The sequence below is a fragment of the Pelodiscus sinensis genome, chromosome 3, assembly GCF_049634645.1.
Source record: "Pelodiscus sinensis isolate JC-2024 chromosome 3, ASM4963464v1, whole genome shotgun sequence".
NCBI classification, from domain to species: Eukaryota; Metazoa; Chordata; order Testudines; family Trionychidae; genus Pelodiscus; species Pelodiscus sinensis.
The window spans coordinates 151,341,874-151,365,543 of NC_134713.1; the positions used below are offsets into that span (position 1 = coordinate 151,341,874).

The following is a 23,670-nucleotide window of genomic DNA, read 5'->3' on the forward strand; positions in this document are numbered from 1 at the left end:
GGAACTGGCGTCAGCCGCTGCTGAAACTGATCAGTTTCAACCGCGGCTGAATCTGGACGCCAGTTCTGACTTACATACAGATTCAACTTAAGAAACCCAGGAGTCCCCAAGTCAGCTGCTGCTGAAACTGATCAGCGGCTGATTCCAGGAAGCCTGGAGCAGAGCAACTCTGCCTCGGGCTTCCTGTAGTCAGCCGCTGGTCAGTTTCTGCAGCGGCTGACTTGGGGACGCCTGGGGCAGAGCAGCTGGGGTGCTGCCTGGTTGGTCCGGAGCAGTGCTGTGGGACCAACCCGGCAGCCCCCAGCTGCTCTACCCCAGGGGTAGGCAAAAAAAGCCTGGTCTGTTGGGGGGGAGGGGCACTAGCTGCACCCCACCCCCCCCAGCAGACCAGGGAGACGGGGGTGGCGGGACTGCCCAAGTCCTCCATGGCTTTGCTCCGTCTCCCTGGTCTGCTGACCTGGGAGACGTGGAGCAAAGCCTTGGAGCACGCCCGCAGCGGGACATCCCAGGCGCTCCACAGCTGTCCCCCTGCGGGCGTGCTCCGCAGCTTTGCTCCCCGTCTCTACCTGCAGACCAGGGAGACAGGGAGCAGCTTTTCTCGCCCCGAAGGACGGGGCGGCGGACCGCGGCGCATCTGGGAATCCTGCCACTCCTGTCCTCCGGGGCGAGAAAAGCCCCGTTCGTAACTGCGGATCCGACATAAGTCCACATGGTGGACTGAATTAAGTTTGCACAGGCAATCCTTATTCTGGCATTTCCTAGCTTCTTAGCGCTTGATTTGTAACTTTTATGTTCTTCTAATGTAGGAGGAAGAAGGAACGGTTGGAGGGAGGTGTTAAGAAAGAGTTGGTATGCAAGTATAATTAGTGCTGACCAGATCAACGTCATCTTAAAAAAACGGGGTTTGGACACGATTAGACTACTGAATGTCACCAAAACAAAAACTTTTATCACTATCCTGTTAGCCATTTAAAAGTAAAAATAATTTTTATTTCATTCTTTTCTAAAGTAGATTTTCTAATAGCAATTGTGCTTTGAGGTTGTTCTGCACTTCAAAGCATAAGTTTGGGTTAATGGTTGCAACTGGGAATTCTTTTATGAAGAAGGTCATATCACAGCTCGCACTCTTGTCTGCTTCAGTAGACACTCTGGCAGCCATATCCTACTAGATGGAAATCCCTACCCTAACATCTTATTCACTGTCCTCTTTTGATCAATCCATGATGACTTCATTGCCAAATTCTTAAGTTTTCAAACAAGCAGCTTTGTACATTATCTCATGCTGCCTTTCATACTGGGAACAGATGTCTGTGAACATATGCAAAACGACTCCATTAGCTTCTTTCACATCCCTCCTTAAGAAACTATCATTTTGTAATGCCTGTAAAAATCGTAACAGAGTACTGGTGTGCTGAAACCAGTCTATTACACTGACCAATATTGCCTCATTGCTTACTTGTATACTCCCATCAAGCTGTACCCATTTGTATCTTGTTTTATATTTACACAACAAGCTTTTAGTATAAAAAGGTTTGTGGTTAGGGTTCCTATGTGTTATGACAATACAGACAAGGGAATATTCTTCATAGCTCCACTTTATGCAAGTGACATTTTATTGTTTAATTTTAAATCAATTTTAGTAAGAAAGTAAGTGAAAAAAATACAGTAGCTGTAATGCTAAGTGACAGAAATATTGATAATAAAGCAAATTTAACAGAAACTGAAAGACACGTATCACCAGATATTGCTTCCCATTAAGAGTTTTAATTGAAACAAGATCATTCTCTAGATCTAAAAGACAGTTAACCTGATTCAAAGCCCACTGAAGTAAATGAGAAGGCCTCCATTGACTTCAATAGGATAAAGCCTGTGAAGTAAATAGTCCAAAAATTAAGAGATTAAAATTGATGATAATCTGTTGTGACATTGTTTCTCTGTGTAGAAAAAATAATCTCACTATCTTTAACCAAAAAACATTCCCCTAGAAGCCCTTAAACCCCCACCCCCACCCCCCACACCTCCTCTCATCAAGATCCAATACAAAATAGGAAGAAAAAAAATACAGTTCAAATTATAGGTCAAACTTGCCAACTTAATATTTATAAATATAATCCTCTGTAACTCAAAGCCATTGTTGAAAGGATCAAAGATGATAAAACTGAATGGCTATGGACTGAAAAAAGGGATACCACTGAAAATGTAGCTACTTATTGACTAATAACTTCTCCCTCCTGAAGAAAATAATTATATGAACTGATTGTTGTCATCTGTTTTCAACACTGAAATTACACGAAGTACAAATAATGGATATTTCAGAAGTAATATCCACTCATGTCCCAGATTATTATATATAGGGAAATACAAGTGCTTTAAAAAACAAATCAAACAATTGCACCAAAAAAAAAGTTAGAAAACCAATTCTTTAAATGTTAGTTAAAACTTTCACAAAACCATAATAATATGATTAACACTAGACACCTACCTACTCATTTTAAAAGAAAATTACAAGATAAACAGATCTTCTTGGTCAAGAAACAAATAGGAATGAATTATAACTTCACAGAGAAATAGCTTTTGAATGGAAATTAAACTGGCAATTACCACAGAAAATTTGAAGGCTCTAAAATAAACTATTGTGAAAAAGTTCATGTCCTCCTCAAGAAGAAAACAATGATGGAAACGATCATTAGATAATCTTGCACATTACGTCTCACAAAACAGAATAGAAAAAAAAAATCACAAAACACTGATGGGAATGCCATGACACAGTGAAACATTCCATCTTCTGGAATGTCTCTCAAAAACCAAAACCAAAACAAAACACCACCTTCTGCTCTGAAATCTGAAAAACTGAGTCTACTGTTATTTCAAGGGTACCCTAAAATCTTCAAAGAATCCTGTATTAAATGAAGTAAAAATATACGATTATGGTCCAAATACTGCTTGCCCTACTCATACAAACAAGGTGAGTGGAATTTGGATTTCAAGAAATCCCAATTTTAGTAAAATTAGCATGGAAGGATGGAGCAACTGACATGAACTGATGAAAAATCAATTATTGAGAACTTTTGGGAAACAGTATATGGATAGCTTTCCCTATAATCAAACTAATATGGTCAAAATCTGTAATATTTTGTTGTTCTACCTGATGCCCCCCCCCTTTACTCCTGAGGAAAATAATCTACTCTTTAAATAAATCTGATAATTTAAAAAAGAAATAACTAAAAAGAGTGATTAAGCTATACTAAATTTAAAACAATAGTTTATACATTACTTGAAAAGATGGTTTAATATACTTCATCACCAGAACGTTTGATTCATAAATAATAATAATTTGTTTTCTGATATACAGTATACCAATAGGGATTTTTACTGAGTTCACACTATCCAAAGGAAATGTGAGATGTTTCAGATATTTAAAAACCCCTCAGTGATGAGAAAACCCCCTAAATAATATTGGGGGCTATTCAGTCTTATTTTGGATGAATAAGAGACATTTTGTCTTTGTTCAGAAAACCATTATCACTGAGGGAAATCATCTATAAATCCAGCCATTTTTAAAAAAAGACATTATAGATAAATGTGGGACGTGCTACTAGTGGGAAGTGCTACTAACTTCTCACATAGAGGTACACAATATGTACTCAATACCACTCTCAAAAACACAATCTTCCCTAATATTATAAGCTTTACATACTAGGATTTTCAGATAATCAAGTAATTTAATTACTTCAGGTTACTGAGACAAGACACCTTTGTAGAACATTTAAAGAAGCTGAAAGAAAAGACTTGCCAGGCAATCTGTTAAAGCAATTTCATCAACCTATGAAATAACTTGTAATGATTACAGAATTTAAACTGATGCAGTTTGGAAAAAAAATTAGTGATGTTTCAGTACCTTGTCTTCCCTCATCATTGGTAAACAAACCAGCATCACTGCTGCTCAGGCTGCTGGATTCACTGTAATAAAGAAGAGAAAGAAACTGATAAAAAGAACAATTAATGCCTCAGTGAGAACAGCCTCCTCTCTAAAATTTTACCAGATGTAACTTAAGCCTGACAAATACCTGAAAGAAAATAAGACTGTTTTTAATCAAACTGCAAATATCCTAGTTCCATTAACTATGGAACATATCATTTGTCACATAAAATTACAGTCCCTACATAAAAGAATTAATGGACACACATAAAATTACAGGAATCTAACAGCGAGCCAGACATAACTGAAGCAAAAAGCTGACACAATAGATGCATTTTATCCCCTGCTTCCATCAAATGCTCCCTGTTCCTTTCTCATGCGATCCAATTTAACTTGATCCCAGAACACCACTTCTCAATAAAATGGGGGAAAAAAAATCTCAAAGCAAAAGCAGTCTAAGCCTTTCTTCCAACACACGAGCTGTGTCTACACTGGGCCACTTATTCCGGAAAAGCAGCTGCTTTTCCGGAATAAGCTGTGAGCTGTCTACACTGGCCCCTTGAATTTCCAGAAAAGCAGTGATGATTTACTGTAAGAAATCAGCTGCTTTTCCGGAAAAACTATTCTGCTCCCGCTCGGGCAAAAGTCCTTTTTCCGGAAAACTGTTCCGGAAAAGAGCCAGTGTAGACAGCACAGTAGTCTTTTCCGCAAAAAAGCCCCGATCACGAAAATGACGATCGGGGCTTTTTTCCCGGAAAAGCGCATCTACATTGGCCACAGACGCTTTTCCGGAAAAAGGGCTTTTCCGGAAAAGCATCCTGCCAATGTAGACGCTCTTTTTCTGGAAATACTTATAACGGAAAACTGTTCCGTTTTAAACATTTCCGGAAAAAGGTGCCAGTGTGTAGACAGCCACGAAATATAAACATCTGGAAAAGGAAGTACTTTCTTTTTAGCATCTGCAAATATTCTGTACAATATATTGCTTAATTATTCACTAAAACTATATTACTTAGTAAGAAATAAAAACAACAACAAATGGTCTGGTAGCACTTGATATTTACATGTTTTGTTAGTCTATCAAGTGCTACCAGACCATCTGTTGTTTTTTCTGTACAGACTAAGTCGGCTACCCCCTGAAGTTTAAGAAATAAAAGTTTGCAATAATGACAATTTAGGTCAATCAGTAGCCATTAACAAGGATGGGCAGAGAGGTGTCCCTAGCCTCTATTTGTCTGGGCTGGGAATGGGCGACAGAAGATACATCACGTGATGATTATCTGTTCTGTTCCTCTGGGGCACCTGGCATTGGTCACTGTCAGAAGACAGGATATTGGGCAAGACAGACATTTGGTCAGACCCAGCGTGGCCTTTCAACAATCCATTAAATCAAAGTAAAGGTTACCATGTGAAAAAATGAACCTAATCAACACAATAAAATGCATATTATAATTTACTTTTTGTCTGTCTAAAGCTGTGGTGTCCAACATGCTAGCCACTAGCCACATGTGGCTATTTGGCCGGTTGAATGTGGCTAGCTGGCTTGAACAATGTTGCTGTTTGGCCAGCTGAGTGTGGCTAGTTCACTTCAGAGGTAGCCACTATAGTGGCTTCTGCTTCAGAACTGGTTGGATACCATGGGTCTAAAGGATGGATGCACAGCACATACACATGTACTTCTACATATAACACTAGAAACCATAGATGAGGGCAGAAGGGTTTTCTTCTTGCCTGGTTGCATCTCATGTTATTGTAAATTAAAACTGTGTATGTAAATATTAAACCAACCTGCTGTGCTTAAACTATAGCATAGGCCATGACACTGGGTTTACATCCAGCAGGTTAGGAGAGAGGAGTTAAGTGAAGAAATGCTTTTATGTTCTTCAGTATTCCACAATATTATGTATCTTATATTTTTTCTTATTATGACATATGGATTATTTTTTAAAAGTGTCAGTTCATGTAAAGACATGAATTCAAGAAAAAAAAGTGTGCATTTCAAACTAATTTTTAATGTAGTAAGATTTACAAATGTTACATTAAGGAAAATTAAACGCCTCAAGTATTTTTCCTATATTATATAGCTTGCCTTCTACATGAAGCAAAATCTCTTCAATCTTGACAAAAGAATATTTAAAAATATTTCATTTTTTATTTCATTCCCCACACCTATTCTTAAAAGGTAGCTCTAAACCTTACTCCTATCTCTGTATTAACTGCTTTTTGGTGAATCTGCTTGGTTTAAAAAAGAAAAAAAAGATGTTATTTATAGGTTTTTTGCACAATTTGTGTGTCAGAAATTGAAACCAGAATTAGTTAAGTTTGGGGCCGTATCTCATTTTAGCTTCTAGAACTAACTGCATGATTGTTTTTATATCTTCCTTCTGAAATAGCTCAAACAGGGCTTGAAATTGGGCCTGATGTAGATAGCCAAGCAGCAGTGACATACTAATATGTGCAGCTGCCGTATTTCTTAGAACACAGTTATATAAAAAAAGTGCTCTAGAATTGCTGTATCTTCTATGATATACAGCAGGGCTACTCAACATGCAGCTCAAGGATGCATGGCCCATTCATGGTCCACAGGTAGGATCCTTTTAACATGGCCTCCACTGGGAACACACTCCATAATGGCGAGGTGTCTCCCAGGCGGGGTGAGCAGTGAAAGATGCAAGCGGAGGGGGTAGCTGGAACAGATAGGTACAGGGTGTTGGCGTTTCTAGCTCCCAGGGAGGAGGTGCTAGGAGTGCACAGGAATTGTAGGAAGTGCTTTGTATTCATGCCTGTTAGCGTGAAAGAAGCGATTTTCATATGTATTTGCACTTATATGCAACAAAACTTAAACTGTGGCCCTCAGCATGTGCTGTGAGTATCATTGTGGCCCTCAGGGCTTCCAAAGTTGAGTAGCCCTGGCATATAGTAATGTTTTACTATATAAGCAGCACTTACACATGTATTTTATCTCAATGCAGTACAAGAAGAGTCTTAAGCACTTAAAGTTATCCTAAATACAAAAATGGTAAATCTTACGAGCTACCAAAGTGATCAAGCAGAGCTTGAATTTTCAAATACCATAAAGCTAAGCAAATGCTAGTGCCTTCTTTTTGCAAAGTTTGCCCTGCCTACTTCAATTTTGTCAGATAGTTCTATATTTTTCTACAATTTTAAATGTCCTAAAACTTCACATCACATATCTTTAAATCTACCCTTCTTCCCCAACACACACACACACACACACACACACACACACACACACACACACACGTGTTCCCGTTTTATAAGGACTTGTATGTACAAACACTTAGGGCACGTCTACACAGCAGGGCTAAAGCTGAAATAAGCTACGTCAATTACGTAGATTAAGTCAAAATAGCTTATTTCGGCTTTTGGAGCGGTCTACAGAGCAGGAAGTCTGAGGAAGAGCACTCTTCCTCTGACTTCACTTACTACTTGTAAAATGAGGGTTACAGGAGTTGGAATAAGAAGTCCTCCAGCTCGACATTATTTCAACATGTCAAAATAACTGCTTTTAATGTAGACGCGGAATATGTTATTTCAAAATAACGTCAGTTATTCCGAAATAACACTGCTGTGTAAAAGTACCCTTATTGAGCTCATGGCAACCTAGGGTCTAAGTCTATCCCGCACTATCCTGCAGCCCATTAAGTGTTCACATGGATACTACTACCACATATTAAAAGTTCCATCCATAGGAAGCTGTGATCCTCCTTCTTTAAAGTACAGTAAAGCGCATTAAGGAAATACTTTTAAGGCACATCTTCACTCATCATGCCAGAGATTGCTCTTCTGGCATTCAATTTAGTGGCAGGGATGTAAAATTTTGATTAATTATCTATTCAAATAGTCTATGTAATTTGCATCAACTATTCGATTAGTTGATAAGAACTGTGGCTACACTTCAAAGGCAAAAGCACTGCAGGGAACACAGGGCCAGTGGGAGACTCAAGCAATGCCCCGCTGGCCCCGTGCTCCCTACAGTGTTTCAAAGCGGCAGTGCCGCACGGCGCCCAGAGTTGGCGGGGGAGTCCTCAGCTGACTCTGGACTGCACATGGTGCTGCTGCTTTGAAACGATGCCTGGCCCCAGGCTGCAGGCGGCATTTCAAAGTGGCAGCACCGTGTGGAACCTGGGGTCTTTCTGATAGAGGCAGCAGGAGATGTGGGGAAATGGGGGAGGACTAGTCGACTAGCATATCGACTATCCAATAAGCATTTGCTTTTTGGATAGTCAACTAGTTGTTCACATCCCTATTTAGTGGTCTAGTTAAGACATGTAAATCGAATGCCTTCCTTTATCAATTAATCGTGTAATCAATACAAATTGTGTAGTCAATACAAATTGTATTGACTACACGATTAGTCAATTACCCGCTTCTTAACATCCTTAGTGAAGATACTACAAAATTCAGTTTATTTTCAATGTCAAAGTGACTCAGGATTCCTGTTGTGATTCAAAGACTCTACTGTTTTCAGAGATGGAAAGACTATAAAAAGGAATTTCTATAAACACTATAAAAAACTCCTTACTGTTTACTGAGTAATTGGAATCAGTCACTTATCATACTGTTATGCTAATGAATAAGTGACTTCTCTTCTTGCCCTAGTCAAGAACCTATGCATGCCATCTCCACACCACAGTAACATTCCGGGTATGTCTACAGTTGATTCCCTCTGTCAAGGGAGGAATGCAAATGTAGACATCCGAAATTGCAAATGAAGCGGGGATTTAAATATCCCGTGCTTCATTTGCATAATCGCTGACTGTCACTTTTCCGTAATAGCACTATTTCGGGACATCAAACTCGGTCCCCGCAGGATTATTTTGAGAGAAAACCCTTCCCTCGAAATAACCCTTACTCCTCAAAAAATGAGGTTTAAGGGTTATTTTGAGGGAAGGGGTCTCTCTCGAAATAACCCCGCGGGGACCAAGTTTGATGTCCCGAAATAGAGCTATTGCGGAAAAGTAGCAGTCCGCGATTATGCAAATAAAGCATGGGATATTTAAATCCCCACTTCATTTGCAATTTTGGATGTCTACATTTGCATTCCTCCTTCAAGAGAGCAATCAAGTGTAGACATACCTTCCCATTTCTATGGCCAACAAGCAAAAGATTTCAAAGCAGCTTATAGATAACACTCCTAACGACAAATGACAAACTCTGTTGCTGGCTAGCCATTAGATTGCAACTATTTAGATCTTAAATAGGCATTGTCCTGTTCACAGTTCTGCGTTCAAATAAAATATGCTGGATAAACATAATCAGGATCATCAGACTCTGCAGGTAAAAACACTTATGTGCGGTGGACCAATGACTTACACCTTTCTGTGCCATCAAAATAGTACTTTGGAAACAATTACCATTGTGGTATGCCTGTTGTCTGGCATAGACTGATGAAGTATACTGCCAAAAGATCATCATTCTCCCATTTTTTCTAATGGCAAGCACAGATGTTGAACCATAAACTGGTTTTTGCATTTTGTAAGTGATGTGCATAAAAAGTCTGTAGGTTGCCAAGAATGTATGACACACAGACTGTCCAACTCATGTATCCCGATATAGTCCTGATAATATTCTGATGACTACCAATAATAATCAAAGCATCAGAGCCTAAAAGAAGTTATGTAATTATCTTGTGACGACTTACTAGTTAAAATACCATGCTTAAATACAATAACTTAACATTTAATTAATTTTTTTAATTCCTATTTTTTAAAATCTTAGTACTGAAACAATTAGTATATATTTTTTTCAAGTCATTATTTTCTATGCGGCATTTCTGCCACTCATCAGATTGCCTCTAAATTGCAATCATTTTATTTTATACTACATGTCTGAAATAGCAGTGCTCTATTATTACTAGATCAGGAAAAACCCCTAATATTACCTGCTTAAATATACAGCTATTGGTTGCATTTTAATTTTGAAATAAGAGATTACAAGACTTGTGAATACCTATACAATTACAGGAACTATAACAATTTATTTTCAGTTGATAGAAAAAAAAATTCACCTGTCACTCATATTCTCATCTGAACCCTTCTGTTCCTCATACTCCATTTTGTCCTTATTAACCTGGTTTGCTTCTTCACCTTCTATAACCACTCCTTCATCCAAAATTTCTGGTCCTTGTCTAGTTGTAGCTAGTTTTCTTTTTTTCACTTTACTCTTGGCAAATTCTTGATGTTGGTAAGATCTGTTATCATTATCCATTTCTTGATCTCTGCTGTTTTCCTGTTGTTGGGTCAAAGCTAATGTATTTGTGACTTCTGATGGTGGGTCTACTGCCATGCGTTTCACCTTTCTTCTCCTACGCAGGGTTCTGTTTCCTAAATTATCAACAGCCAAATCATTCTCATGCCACAAAGGCCTTTTGCCTCTAATGTTATTTAAATTTGAAGAAGGCCTGCGTTTAGCAACCAACAACTGATCATCAGAGTCACTGTGGTCTTTCTTAGTAGTAGTTTCTCTGTAATCCTTGCTTGGTTCTTCTAGGCTGGAATCAGAACCTTCACTTAAACAGTGGCTAGTCTCCCAAGGATGATGGGTGGTAAATGAACGTCTTTTACGTCCTCTCCTTTTTCTTGCCTGGCGTTTTAGAAGACAAGACACGCTACGAGAATGATCTCCGGTATCAGCAAAACCTCCCCTGGCTTGCTCTGAACTTTCTTCCAGTGCTGAGACCAGATCATGAACTAGTTCCTCCATAGTCCTACTGAAATGCCTATGTATGCAGAGAAATCACAAAAAACTGATTACAACATGCATCAATGTCAGCATAGGTTTTCATATACCAATAACATTATAGTCTCTTAAAGACAGTCTTAACATCAGCACTTTTAAATCATTATATTTCTACAGAAAGCTATCTTCTGTACCAACCAACACCACACTTATGAGGACGCTTTCCTTTTTAATGCCACCCTGTCTCCAACCCGGCAGCCCCCAGCTGCTCTACCCCAGGGGTAGGCAAGAAAAGCCTGGTCTGCTGGGGGTGAGGGGCACTAGCTGCACCTCCCCCACAGCAGACCAGGGAGACGGGGGTGGCGGGACCGCCCAAGTCCTCTACGGCTTTGCTCCGTCTCCCTGGTCTGCTGACCTGGGAGACGCAGAGCAAAGCTGCAGAGCACGCGGGCAGCGGGACAGTCCAGGCGCGCCGCGGCTGTCCCACTGCGGGCGTGCTCCGAGGCTTTGCTCCCCATCTCCCTGGTCTGCTAGTCAGACCAGGGAGACGGGGAACAAAGCTGCGGAGCACGCCCGCAGTGGGACAGCCCAAGCGCGCCTGGGCTGTCCCGCTGCGGGCATTCTCCAAGGCTTTGCTCCCCGTCTCCCTGGTCTGCAGGGAGACGGAGAGCAAAGCCGCGGAGCACGCCCGCAGCGGGACAGCCCGGGTGCGCTTGAGCTGTCCCCCTGCGGGCGTGCTCCGCGGCTTTGCTCCCCATCTCCCTGGTCTGCTGGGGGGGTCCAGCAAAGCCGCTGGACCCCCCCCAGCAGACCAGGGACACCAGAGCAAAGCCGCCGCCTGGGCGGCTTTGCTCGTTTGCCCGGAAGCAAAGCCGCCCAGGCTGCGGCTTTGCTCGGGTGTCCCTGGTCTGCTGGGGGGGTCCAGCGGCTTTGCTGGACACCCCACCAGCAGACCAGGGGGACAGGAGCAAAGCCGTCCAGGCGGCGGGGGTCCCGCCGCCTGGGCGGCTTTGCTCCCGTGCAAACAAGCAAAGCCGCCCAGGCGGCGGCTTTGCTCGGTTGTCCCTGGTGTGCTGGGGGGGTCCAGCGACTTTGCTGGACCCCCCCCAGCAGACCAGGGAGACCGGGAGAAGCTTTTCTCGCCCCAGAGGACACAGGTGGCGACCCGCTGCCCGTGAGTTCCGGGGCGAGAAAAGCCCCGTTCGTAAGTGCGGATCCGACATAAGTGGGATCCGCGTAAGTCGGAGACTGCCTGTAGTGGAAGAATGTCAGTAAACTGTATAGGTAAGTGTCCAGAAAAAAGTTGTACATATATTTTTAGAACAGGATGGAGAAACAATCCAGCCACTTTCTACCAACATCAGCAGGGATGCAAGTGGAGACAGAGTTTAGTCGTACAGCATACAACTTTTCTGCACTCACCCATCACTGACCCCAGGCCTAAAGTGCTAAGGAGAATGGTCCAATGGGTACAGGTTAGGCAGGAGACCTGAGTTCCTTCCTGCTCAGCCTGCAACTTACTGTATAATCCTGGATATCTCAGTTTCCCCATATACAATGGGAATATGACTTCTTACATTTCTTCTCCTTTGCCCTTCTGGCTCTCACGAGATATCATTTAACTATAGTAGGTATCAACAAAAGAGGGAGCAGAGCAAATAAAATGCTGTTTATCCGAAAATTCAGATAGAATAGAGTAACTGGTAGCCAATAAAATCTATAGATTGGGTCACATCCTAGTTATATAGGAAACTCTTGGAATAAGCCAATTTTTATGTGTTTTGGATATGTTTCTCTGTTTCTGCCATCTTCTCTTCCCTCTCTCATGACTTATCTACAATACAACATGTAGCTATTACTGTGGCTTTAGTAATCCAAAACATGACTTGGACCCAGCAGCTTGCATTGCTTTGAAACTGGTATAAGAATACCATACACACACAGAGACATAGTGTAGAGAAGGCTTTAGCACACCAGCACATTTGACATCATCTACATGGGGAGGAAGTGTGTGTGTGTGTGTGGGGGGGTAAGTTTTCAGTCAATTTACCTTAAAATAACAGTAAAGCTCCCTTTATGGTTATGAAGGCACAATTTCATATATTTTCAGGGTCACAAAACAAAAGAGGCATCTTCACAGGCACTTTATTAAGAGTGCTTCCAAATTGTTTTAATTTAGCATGCTGGGAGCCTCCGTATATAACACTGCTTTATTTTTTATTTTCTTGTCCACATACATGCAATTATAAATCAGCACTTAGAAAAAAAAGTTTATCACTATCCCATCTCTGACTTAATACTCACTATATTCAACATGTGACAAGACTCAAAATACTTAGGTTGGCAAAAGAATGCTTATCAAGTACATAAAGCACTTCAGTGCGACCTTTGCTTCTTGCTTAACACCACTTGGCTAGAATACCAACTATTTACACAATTTTTATTCCTAGGCCCGAAGTGTTAGTATCTCAGCCATACCACACCTCTGAGCAATTTTCCCTTCCCTTACTTAAGGCTTGTCTACATGGGGAAACTAGCTGGATAACTAATAGCAAGTAAAATTATATCATTATAGCTAGGCTGGTATAATTCCCCTTATGGGCACTCTACTTTGGAATAAATTAGTGTTTCTACATGCATGTGGAGACATAATTATACTTCTATGCCTGTGCCATTATATATATATCACTTTAGTTTTGTTGGTCAATTTATCTAGGTTGACAAGCCTTCAGTCCAAGTGAATGCTAATTAATCATAGAATCATAGAATACTAGGAGTGGAAGGGACCTCGAGAGGTCAGAGTCCAGTCCGTCCCTCTCTTTTTAAAAAAAATTTTTCCACGATAAGAGACTATTTTATTCTCTTTCTTGAGACAAATAAGAAAAGGAAAAAGTTTATCATCCCTTAACACAATACAAAACTTTTTGATAGATTAGATAAAGATCAGGGGATAAAATCCTCAATATAAGCAAGCATACACATCCTTAAATTCAAAGGGCACAATTGAAATTGCAACATTATACTTCTACCAAACTAAGAACAAATGCACAAACCAGTACTGAAAAAAATTCAGAAAGATTAGTCTGCTGGAAAAGACATAAATTTCTATAATTTTACACTATCGTATTTCTAACAGCAATGACTTAAAACAGCATTTTACCACACATTAGCATGACAACCTAAAGTAATGTCCTGTCTTTAACAGGAAACATCACTAGGGTACCTGAGACAGAAAATTAAAATATTGTTTTGCCATTTCTTTGGGATTCCCAACAGACTTCATACCAGAAAACAAGTTTTAAAATAACTCATGCTAGCATACTCCTGTCTACTTTACAAGGTAAATAACTGTTACAATGTAAAAAACTATATTCTGTAGAGAAAAGTTGCAGATTTCAGGATCTCATTTGTATTGGCAAGCACGTCCTGCTCATTGCTAGGGAGGGGAATACACACTGGAATTAGTCTTCTAATATCATTGCTTTAAGTGTTAAATAGGAACCCCTATCTTCTATATACTTTATTTCTCAACACCTATTAATACACGTATGATTACTTATGGACTGCGCCCAGACAAAGAAGAAAACTCATCTGACACGAACATGCTTACAAAATCAGTGAGAATTTAAAAAAATATATATATATATAAATTCCCATTGTAAGTCAAGTTTTATTAATTTTATATGTTCCTTCAATTAATAAAGTATCCCCTCCTCCCGCCGGTGTTGTAGGATGAAAATTTCTGAGGCAGGCTATGATATTCTGTTAAGAACCCAATCTAAATTCAGACTCTGGGAATGGCACAAGCACATGGTTATTCCTCTTCCCCACCAGTCTAGCCCAGCATTTCCCAAACTATGGGCTGCGGCCGGGAAAAAAATAGCGGGCCTCAGCATGGCTGCCGGGAGGGGAGCAGAGCAGGGCGGGCTGGGAGGAGGGAGGGAGGAACCGGCCACTGGGCAGCAGTGCTGGGGGCAGCAGGGCTGTCTCGGTGGAGATCAGGGCAGGCAGCCAAAGGAGGGCTGGGAGCGGCAGGGCTGTCCCATGGAGATCCAAGTGGGCGACAAAAGCAGGACTGGGAGTGGCGGGGCTCTCCTGCGGAGATCCAAGTGGGCAGTGAAAGCAGGGCTGGGGGAGTGGGGCTGTCCCATGGAGATCCTGGCATGTAGGTGGACGGGTGGTAGAAGCAGGGTTGGGGGCAGCGGTGCTGTCCTGCAGAGATTGGGGGTGGAGGGAGCGGGCAGCAGAAGCAGGGTTGGGGGCAGCGGGGCTGTCTCGCAGAGATGGGGGGGGGGGGGTCGGCAGACGGGCAGGCGGCAGAAGCAGGGTTGGGGGTAGCAGGGCTGTCCGGCAGCAGAGATCAGAGAGGGCAGGTGGCGGAACCAGGACTGCACAGGGAGAGGGGGAGCTGGCTGGGAGAGATCAGGAGGAGGAGGATGGGAGAATCAGCTGCTGGAAGCAGGGCTGGACGGGGTCAGCCGGGCTGGAGATTGGGAAGAGAAAGGGGGGAGGGGGGAGCGGGACTGAGCTTGGCACATGCAGACCCTGCAGACGAGTGAGTCTGGCTGGAGATTCCATTTTGCCCCCTCACCCCCACATACCCTCCCTGGAGTAGTTGCAAACTGCCTGGTAGGTAGACACACTCAGACAGCATGAGCACATCTACCAGCCAGGCAGCTAAGGACTAATATACCTATACCTAATTAGAAAATACCAGGTATTTTATAAGTCTGGTAATTTCGCAATTTCTTTCCCAGACAAAACCTTCAAATACCGGACTGTCCAGTACAAAACTGGACACCTGGCAACCGTACCCTTCCTTACACCCTCCCTCCTAGCCAGATACCCTACCCCAAATCTGCTCCTGCTCCCGCCTCCTGAAGTGCTCACGTGGCGCCGGGTCCCCCAAGCCCTGACCTAGGCTGGGTGGAGGATGCAGCCGGGTGAAACACTGAAAATTTATTCATTTTTCATTTTTTTTTAATATGCGTTTATATTTTTGGGCTGCAAAAGACAGTACTGAAAAAAACGGGTTCCAACTAAAGTGAAAAGTTTGGGAAACCCTGATCTAGCCAGCTTTCTGTCCATCTTACAGTCCATTTATCCAATCCATATTCCCTTAACTGGCTGGCAAGAATATTGTGGGTGACTGTATCAAAAGCTTTGCTAACTCAGGCACTGAGGGCTTTAGGAGGACCAGAAACAACTTATTTGAATATTCATCATTTGCTTATTGAATATGCAAATATGTTACCGGTCCTCCAAAAGCTCGTGAATGGATTTACTGGTCCCCGTGTCAAAAAGTTTGGGAAGCCCTGGTCTAGCCCATCAACGGAAAGCCATCACCCAGGATGGGAGGCAGGACAAGACTTTAATCCCCAGATGAATCACAGACATTCCCAATGGACCACATCCTGCAGAGATATCTTCTTGAAGCTGACAAGACACACCACCACTTTACACTCAGTTGATCTGCTTTGTTTAAATACTTGTTTTACTGGAAAACACTGATGTCTGCTTTGTTTAAATCAGTGGTGCCCAAACTTTTCAGCATCACACCACCCCTTTTTGATTTTGGAGAAACCCTTGCGCCCCCCCCCCCCAAAAGAAGCAGCAAAACTTGGGGTGGGATTGAAGGGGGGGCTGTGTGTGGGGCTGGGTCACTTTGCGCCACCCCTGGAATTTCTTCACACCCCCCAGTTTGGAAACCCATGGTTTAAATGGAAACACTATGTAACTTTATATTATTACTCTTATTAGCACCTATCCAGGGGTCCAGGACCTTACCCCCCTCATCACTTTGATCTGCCCATTGGGCATCTTATATAATTAGTTGTAAGCTATTGTTTGGCAGTGTTCACTGAGCTTAGCAAGTGACACTCCACCCAGCGCTGTTTGTGTAATAAACTCTCCTGCTTGCTTCACATACGGTGTCCAGATTCTGTTCCTTCAGGTGTATAAATCTTTTTATTTATACTAAGCCACCTATGACAGAACAGAAGGAAATCCACGCCACCGCAGTGGCCTCATCTATACAACAATTACAACAAAACTGTAACCTACGGTATCCATTTTACAATACCAAATACATTTGGTTTGGCATATGTAGGCCAGATCAACTCATATTAGAGACATTTCAGCATGTTTACTTAGCAGTTATATGATTATTTGGTCTTATCAAATCAAAGTCCATTGCTTCATGTTTAGAATACAAATCAAGTTATAAGTGAATTTCTCATCATGGTTTTTACCATAAAATACACAGCGTTCATGTCAAGATCACAGCGTTCATGTCAAGATTTTGCCTTTCTTGAAAACGCAAGAGGTACACAGACTTATTTTAACAATTCTCCCATTTCATAATTCATACAGAAGAGAAATCAGAGTAGAAACTAGAAAGTTTAAATTGCTTCTGTTTAGTTATCATGAGAAACCACTTTCAACATTCAGCAGTGTTTTTCCAGCAAGTTAAGGTATTTATTAGAATATCACTTTTTTCCTTTTTATTTTGTGCACACCTGACTGTCATTTTTACACTTGGCAGGTGGGAATTAATCCACTTAATAAAGAGATATCTGAAGGCTGGCCCAAAAGAAACATTTAGAAGTGTGTGTCTCTGGAACAGGTTGAAAAATTAACTTATTTATTTTCAAGGACACCACAGAATCTAAAAATTGTCAACAGCAAATACAGATTTCATTCAATCAGAAAAGATAAAGTTCAAGAATGTTAATTAGAACACAAGCTGATCTTCCCCCAAAATATTTGTATTAAATAAGCCATACTTCGGTGTGACTAATATAATGCTGTAAAAACACTTACTGGCTGCAGGAAGTTGTTGTGACCAAAAAAAAAAAAAAAAAAAAAAAATCTTATCACAGGGATGCTATTGCTTCACTAACAATGTAGTTTACCCACAGCAACCCCACACATTTATCTAAAACAATGTTAATGGTGTTCGCTAAATGTTGATCCCTTTCCTCTCTATGCATGACCAGAAACAAACTATACTCTTTCCAAGATAAATAAAAGCAACTATTATACATGTCCATCACTGCAACTTCAAAATATTTTAACTACCATTACACTTTTTTTTTTTTTTTTTAAGGCAAGGCCTATTACATGAAATATGTTTGAAACCACTTGTTCAAGAACATGAGAACTGCCATTATTCTTTTCCAGAGATAAGTAGCGATGGAGTGAAACATAGGGGAACAGCAAAAACCTAAGGATCATGATACAGCTGGAATGTCAATGTCATTATCAGAATAATCGAAGAGCCAAAAAAATGTCCAATATGCAAGCTTTCCCTAAATCGTAGCATCTACTGATAAGAAACCTGAAGCTTTTATCTACACTACAACAGCTTTTAGCAACAAAGGAAAGTGGGGAGGTGTAAACTCTGTGAGTGGACCACAAAGCATTGTTTACACTAGCACTTGCCAAGGCATGGCTCCATGGTAAGGAGAGGTGTCAAGCACCTGTGAACAATAAAAGCTTTGCTCCTCAATTGCTAGTAGTAGACAAAGCCTGAGAAACACACAAATTATGTCTACATTATTAACTTTTGTGCCCAAAAATTACCTTTTAGCAACTTTGGGGAGGGACACCCAATTTCAGCAACAAAACACTTAGAGGAAGACAGACTTTTTTCTTTTCCCCTCCCTTTATGGTCCACATAGAGCGAGTGTAGACTATTTGTTTTGTGGACAAACCTGACTTCCGCCAGTATCCCACAATGCCTGCCCTGATGGTTCTGCTAAGCATTTTGATCTCTGCTGCCCTGCAGGCATGCATCCCTCCCCTTTCAAAGCTCTGGGAAGTACCTGACACTTGAGTGAGCTGCTCTGTTTGATTAGAATGCTCCTGTTCTGCCCTACACTAGGAACACAGACTGCTGCTGCAGGAGAAAGGGGGCAGCCTGTTGTACTGCTTTGACATTCCTCAGCACAGAGAGCCCATAGAGCTACTCAACATGGGCTCTCAGCAACTAAGGATGCTGTGGGAGAACCTGGAGGGAATTCCAAGATTTGTAGGGATCAGCACTGTCTTCACACCACACTGCACTATGGGTATGGATGCATGCCCATAGTGCATTGGGGCAATATCATGGACAGCATGAGCAATGTGGCCATGATCTGTCCATAGAGGGAGCAAGTGTGAACACCCTCTGGCGATTTTTGTTTTGTTGATATTTGGGTGTTTACCAAGTTTTGTTGACAAAAATTATGTCGTGTAGCTATAACCATAGAGACTGAGCAGGGGACTACTCCAGGTTGGCCAAGCCGCAAGTAGAGGGTGATACTTACAGGATAACCGGTTAACCCTTTACATCACTAGTAGGTAATGTTTTTTACTGGATCAATTTTGTCAAAGAAGCAAGCTTTCCAGCTGTTTGCTCAAAAGCGTGTTACTTTTGCCAACATAAATTGGTGCAATAAAAAGAATTACCTCACCCATCTCATCTCTCTAATTTTTTGAGACCAAGACAGCTAAAACAACACTGCAAACAACGTTGCTGCCAACTGGTTGTTTGTCCCTCACCTGCCTATCCCCATCTGATCTTTCAGGTGCAGGTGAAATACTTTCAATGCTCTGTGGCTTGCTTGCCTTTCCTCCCACTTCAATTTTCTCCTCCACTCATAAATATACCAATTTTCCCTTTCTTTCCTTTTCTATTTAGTCAATTTCCCCTTACTCTACTTGTAAAATACAAATAAAATAAATTTGGAACTATAACATTAGAACAATCATGTGGGAACACATTATTGCTACCCTTTTCTTTTCTGCCTATTGTTTGCACCCACTTGTCAGTCTTGTTTTGGACAAAACTTAAGATCTTCAAAGTGGAGATTATGTCTTGATGTGAGCTTGCTAAGCAGCCACCACAAAGGGATAGGGTCTTCAGGTTACACACAATATGAACAAGTTTGAGATAATGGATTTTTATTAGCAAGAATACATGTATCTTATGGGAATTGGTCCAAAAGCAGCCCACTGTTCATCCTTAAAGTAACAGGTGACTGAGTGGTGAAAGATCCCTTATGCCAAGTATGCCAATAGTTCAATCCCTTTTAGAAGAAGGATACCAAACAAATTTGGTTGTAACCAGCAGCCACTGCCCGATGTTCAAAGGGGGAGGGGGTTTCAGAAAAGAGAATAGAAATGCTTAGTAATGGAGAGGAGACCTGAGTATAGTTTGGGGAGAAGAAGGGGGCGTTGATCCCCCTAATGACAAGCCTGGGGCAGGCAGGGAATTCCCTCTCCCCCTCCGCACGCACCGCCCCGTCGTCCTGACTAGAGCTGTCCCCCTACACATCAAATAAGACCTCGGCAGCGACGTTTTACGTAAAACAGCTGGCACCATTGGATTTGGGGGCACGTGGATATGAGCCCCTAGGAGGAGTCACTCGTGGCAGGAATGGGGTAGCGATGCCCTGGGCACACGCCACTCCTCGGCCTCCCTTCCCCCCCAGTTCTCCCCCACGCACTCCTGCCTCGGCACCGCGCCTCCTCCCTCCCCGGCCATGCTTCTGCCTTCAAACCACGCCGCCCCCGCCCCTCCCAGCCCGGCCTCACCAGCTCTTTCTCGCCGCCTGAGCTCGGGTCGGGTTGGGCTCAGCGACCCGGAACATGAACGCGGCGCCTCCCCCGGCCGCTCCCCGGGGAGGCTGATGCCGCTTCGCAGAGATTCGGGGAGGCGGCCGAGGCCGGGCGAGCGGGAAGGGGTATCAGGATCGCTCCTCGCCCGCGTCTCACTACCCCATGATGGGAGCCCGGAAGCGGCTGCGGCACCGGCAGGAAATAGGGTCCGACCATCTCCCCGTCTCCCTAGCCTGCGCTCAGCTGCCGAGACGCGAGCGTGGATGGGAGGACCCATCGCTGCGGAGGGGGTTCGGTCTCCCCAGTACTCCAGAGTTTTCCGCCTCGCCGTTCATTCCCCCAGGGCCGGGCGGCCAGTAGGGAACAATTACCTCCCCCTCCCTGAGCCATGGTACGGTCTGGTTGCCATGGTGACGGCCTGTACACGATCAGGGCAGGGGGAATATGGCCACTTTGGCCAGGCTGCAAGCGAGGCTGACCGGCCAGAGGGAGGAATATTTCCATAGGAACAGGTAACGGGCCGCCAGGGGCCTGCACGGGTCTCGCTGTGGGGAGGAGCACTGACAAGGCCAGGCCACTGCGCTGGGACGGGACACAGGTTCTCCAAAGGATGGAGGCCCCAAAAGTCACCGTGGATGGTGCGTCTCGAGGTCACCACGCTGCACCAGCACAGTGTTGCATGGTGCGGTCTCGTTGTGTGAGGTCACCAGTGCTTCCTATGTATATCCCCCCATTGCCTCAGGTGGAAGCAGGCCTCTCTGATGGCGTGCACAGGGACAGAGTTAATGGGGGTCTGCGTCCCAAAGCACGGACAGTTATTCTGCCATGTGAAAATGTTGCCAGGCATATCAAATATATATTACCACACTGCGCCAAAGCGAATCATACCACAACATCTTGAGGATGAATGAAAATCCCATTGTGGCAGAGCAAAATGCCATTCTTCTGGGGCAAAACTTTTTGGTGACTTAGTGTTTTAGGAGCTCAGAAGGTGATTCTCTGGGCAAGCCCAGAAAGCCAAAAGCAATAGTAATTTTGTTTATTACATTTTGGTCAATTTTATGGTCATAGGATTTTTAAAATCGTAAATTTCTTTATATCAGCTATTTAAATTATAGGGATCCTGCCCCCCAAAAAGTTGTGGGAAGGGGTTGTAAGGTCAGTGTGTGTAGTGGGAGGAGGTGCAGTACTGCTACTCTTACCTCTGTGCGGCTGGTGGTGTCCCCACTGCCTTCAGAGCTGGTCAGTTGAAGTGTTACAGCTGCTGACCAGGAGCTCAGCTCTGAAGGCAGAGCCACTGCCAGTAGCAGTACAGAAGTAAGGATGGCAATGCCACCCCTTACATCTGCACTACTTCTGGAGTGGTACTGCCTTCACAGCTGGATGCTTGGCCAACAGCCATCATTCTTTGGCTTCCCAACTCTGAAGCAAAGTAATAAGAGCTGTAATGCTGTGATTCCCCTAAAACAACCTTGTGAACCTTCCTTTTGATTCAGAGAGATGCAGTTCTCCCCCAGTGAAATCTGTATAGTATAGTGTAAAACCAGATGTCACAGAGGGAAAGCAGATTGAACAGTCCATGACACATTTTTCATGGCTGTAATTTTTGTAGAGTCCTACTCTTTAAGACTCTCTGTTAAGGTCTTTGCACTTGCCCCCCTTCTCTACAGCTACCTTTTACGTAGACTTCCTCATACAACTTCTACCATTATCAACTCTCAAACCTACCTGTATCTTTCGGATTCTCTGATTGTTCTTATCTCATATCTTCTATCTTCAGCTGCCTCACCACATCTCTTCCTGGATGAATTGCCTCCACCAGAAATTGAAAACTGGTTCCTTATCTTTTCTCCCCAACTTCTTCATTACTGTTGGCAATTCTGTTTGACTCTGTGTTTTTCAAGATTGCAACATCATCCTACTTTTATACTCTTTTCTTCCCTTCCTCCTCGCACTGCATACATTGATGCTATCTCTGAATTCTACCATTCTGCTCATCTTCAAAATTCATCATGGTTTTCCCATTCCTACTGTGAAAACTTTAGTATTGATAACAAACTAATAATAATATCATGTTAATCTCACTGAACATTTCCCAAACAATACTTGAATATTTGAAATGGTCGGGCTGAGATGTGTAAAATGACAAATTAGTTGCCCATCAAGTTGTCTAATTCTACCTCTTCTTACAGAATCACCTGCCTTTGAAAGTGTTTCAGCAAGAACTGGATTTTCAATAGTTATAGTAGATACTTTTAATTAAGATGATGATGAGCTCCTAGCCTTTTTCCCCCCACTGCACGCTGCTTCTGTGTAGCTTTGGTAACACATTTAGGGTACTTCTACACTGCAAGCCATTATTTCAAAATAATGTTGAAATGGAGGACTTCTTACTCCAACTCCTATAACCCTCATTTTATGAGGAGTAAGGGAAATCGAAGAAAGAATGTTCTTTGGTCTGACCCAGACCTTTGGTCTGACCCAGTATGGCCATTCTTATGTTTTTCTACTCCCTGAGGGTAAGTCTACACTACAGAGAACGATAGATCTTCCTGGTTTCAAATTAGCGGGTCTAGTTAAGACAGCTAATTCAAACTGAGAGGGACACTCCAGTTGATACCGGTAGCCCTGCTTCCATGAGGAGTAAGGGAAGTCGAAGGGAGAGTGTGCTCCCCTCTACTTCCTGTAGTGTGGACTAAGAATAAGTATCTTATAATTAACTAATTGAATAGTGGTGGGGGGGAAGCAATTAGTTGACTATTCTGTCAACTAGTCCGTAACATCCCTAGTATGGACAGCGCCAAAAGTCGAGTTAAGCTACTCTGTTGATATAGTTGCGTATCTTAATTTGACTTTTGCCCTGCTGTGTAGATGTACTCTTAGAGCCTGATGCAACCTTATTGTAATCAATGAGTCTTTGTATTGATTTTAGTGGGCTTTGGATCAGGCCCTTACTTTTTTGTAATTAATTCAGTTAGTACTCATTGTGATAATAATGATCATAGTGAATTTATCTGATATTCATGTTGATGTCATATTTTATGCACTATTATAGGATTTCTGTTGTAATTCAGCACTAATTTATACACTGTTAAAATAAAGTGTTATCCACATTTTTCATTTAGTGCATAAGAAATCTAGAAGTTCGTACCATATTGGCATTGGTATTCTATATCACATGTACCAGGGAACTTCATTTCTCATTAAAAAAAAAAGCACATAACATTAGCTCCTCTAATACTGCTTTGGTTTACCCGAACATTTCTTTGTAATGTTTTCCTTAAAAAACCCCAAAACATTAGGACACATCTGGAATTGATCAACTGGGACATTGATTGATTTTTTTACATAACATTTTTCTAGCCTTACTCTTCACCCTCGTGACTTCTGGTCTCCTATGTGACTTTATGTTCCCCTCCCAAAAATGTTAACAAAAGATGCATGCT

General features: G+C 42.5%; 2 protein-coding genes across 9 annotated transcripts in view; one reads left to right on the forward strand and one right to left on the reverse strand.

Moving 5' to 3' along the window:
- The window catches only part of GPATCH2 (G-patch domain containing 2), a 176,829-nt gene extending 156,426 nt beyond the window's left edge, over positions 1-20,403 (reverse strand). For all 8 annotated transcript variants that reach the window (XM_006137344.4, XM_075925203.1, XM_075925204.1 and 5 more), the window contains exons 1-3: positions 20,201-20,403; positions 9,951-10,661; positions 3,899-3,960 (exon numbers count right to left, since the gene is read on the reverse strand). In XM_006137344.4, coding sequence (XP_006137406.1) covers positions 3,899-3,960; positions 9,951-10,661; positions 20,201-20,256 — 829 coding nt within the window. In that variant the 5' untranslated portion in view covers positions 20,257-20,403. The remainder of the gene's footprint in view (positions 1-3,898; positions 3,961-9,950; positions 10,662-20,200) is intronic.
- Positions 20,404-20,440: 37 nt separating this feature from the next.
- SPATA17 (spermatogenesis associated 17) overlaps positions 20,441-23,670 on the forward strand; it is a 252,327-nt gene continuing 249,097 nt past the window's right edge. Inside the window, exon 1 of the mRNA XM_006137342.4 lies at positions 20,441-20,736. Coding sequence (XP_006137404.2) covers positions 20,669-20,736 — 68 coding nt within the window. The 5' untranslated portion in view covers positions 20,441-20,668. The remainder of the gene's footprint in view (positions 20,737-23,670) is intronic.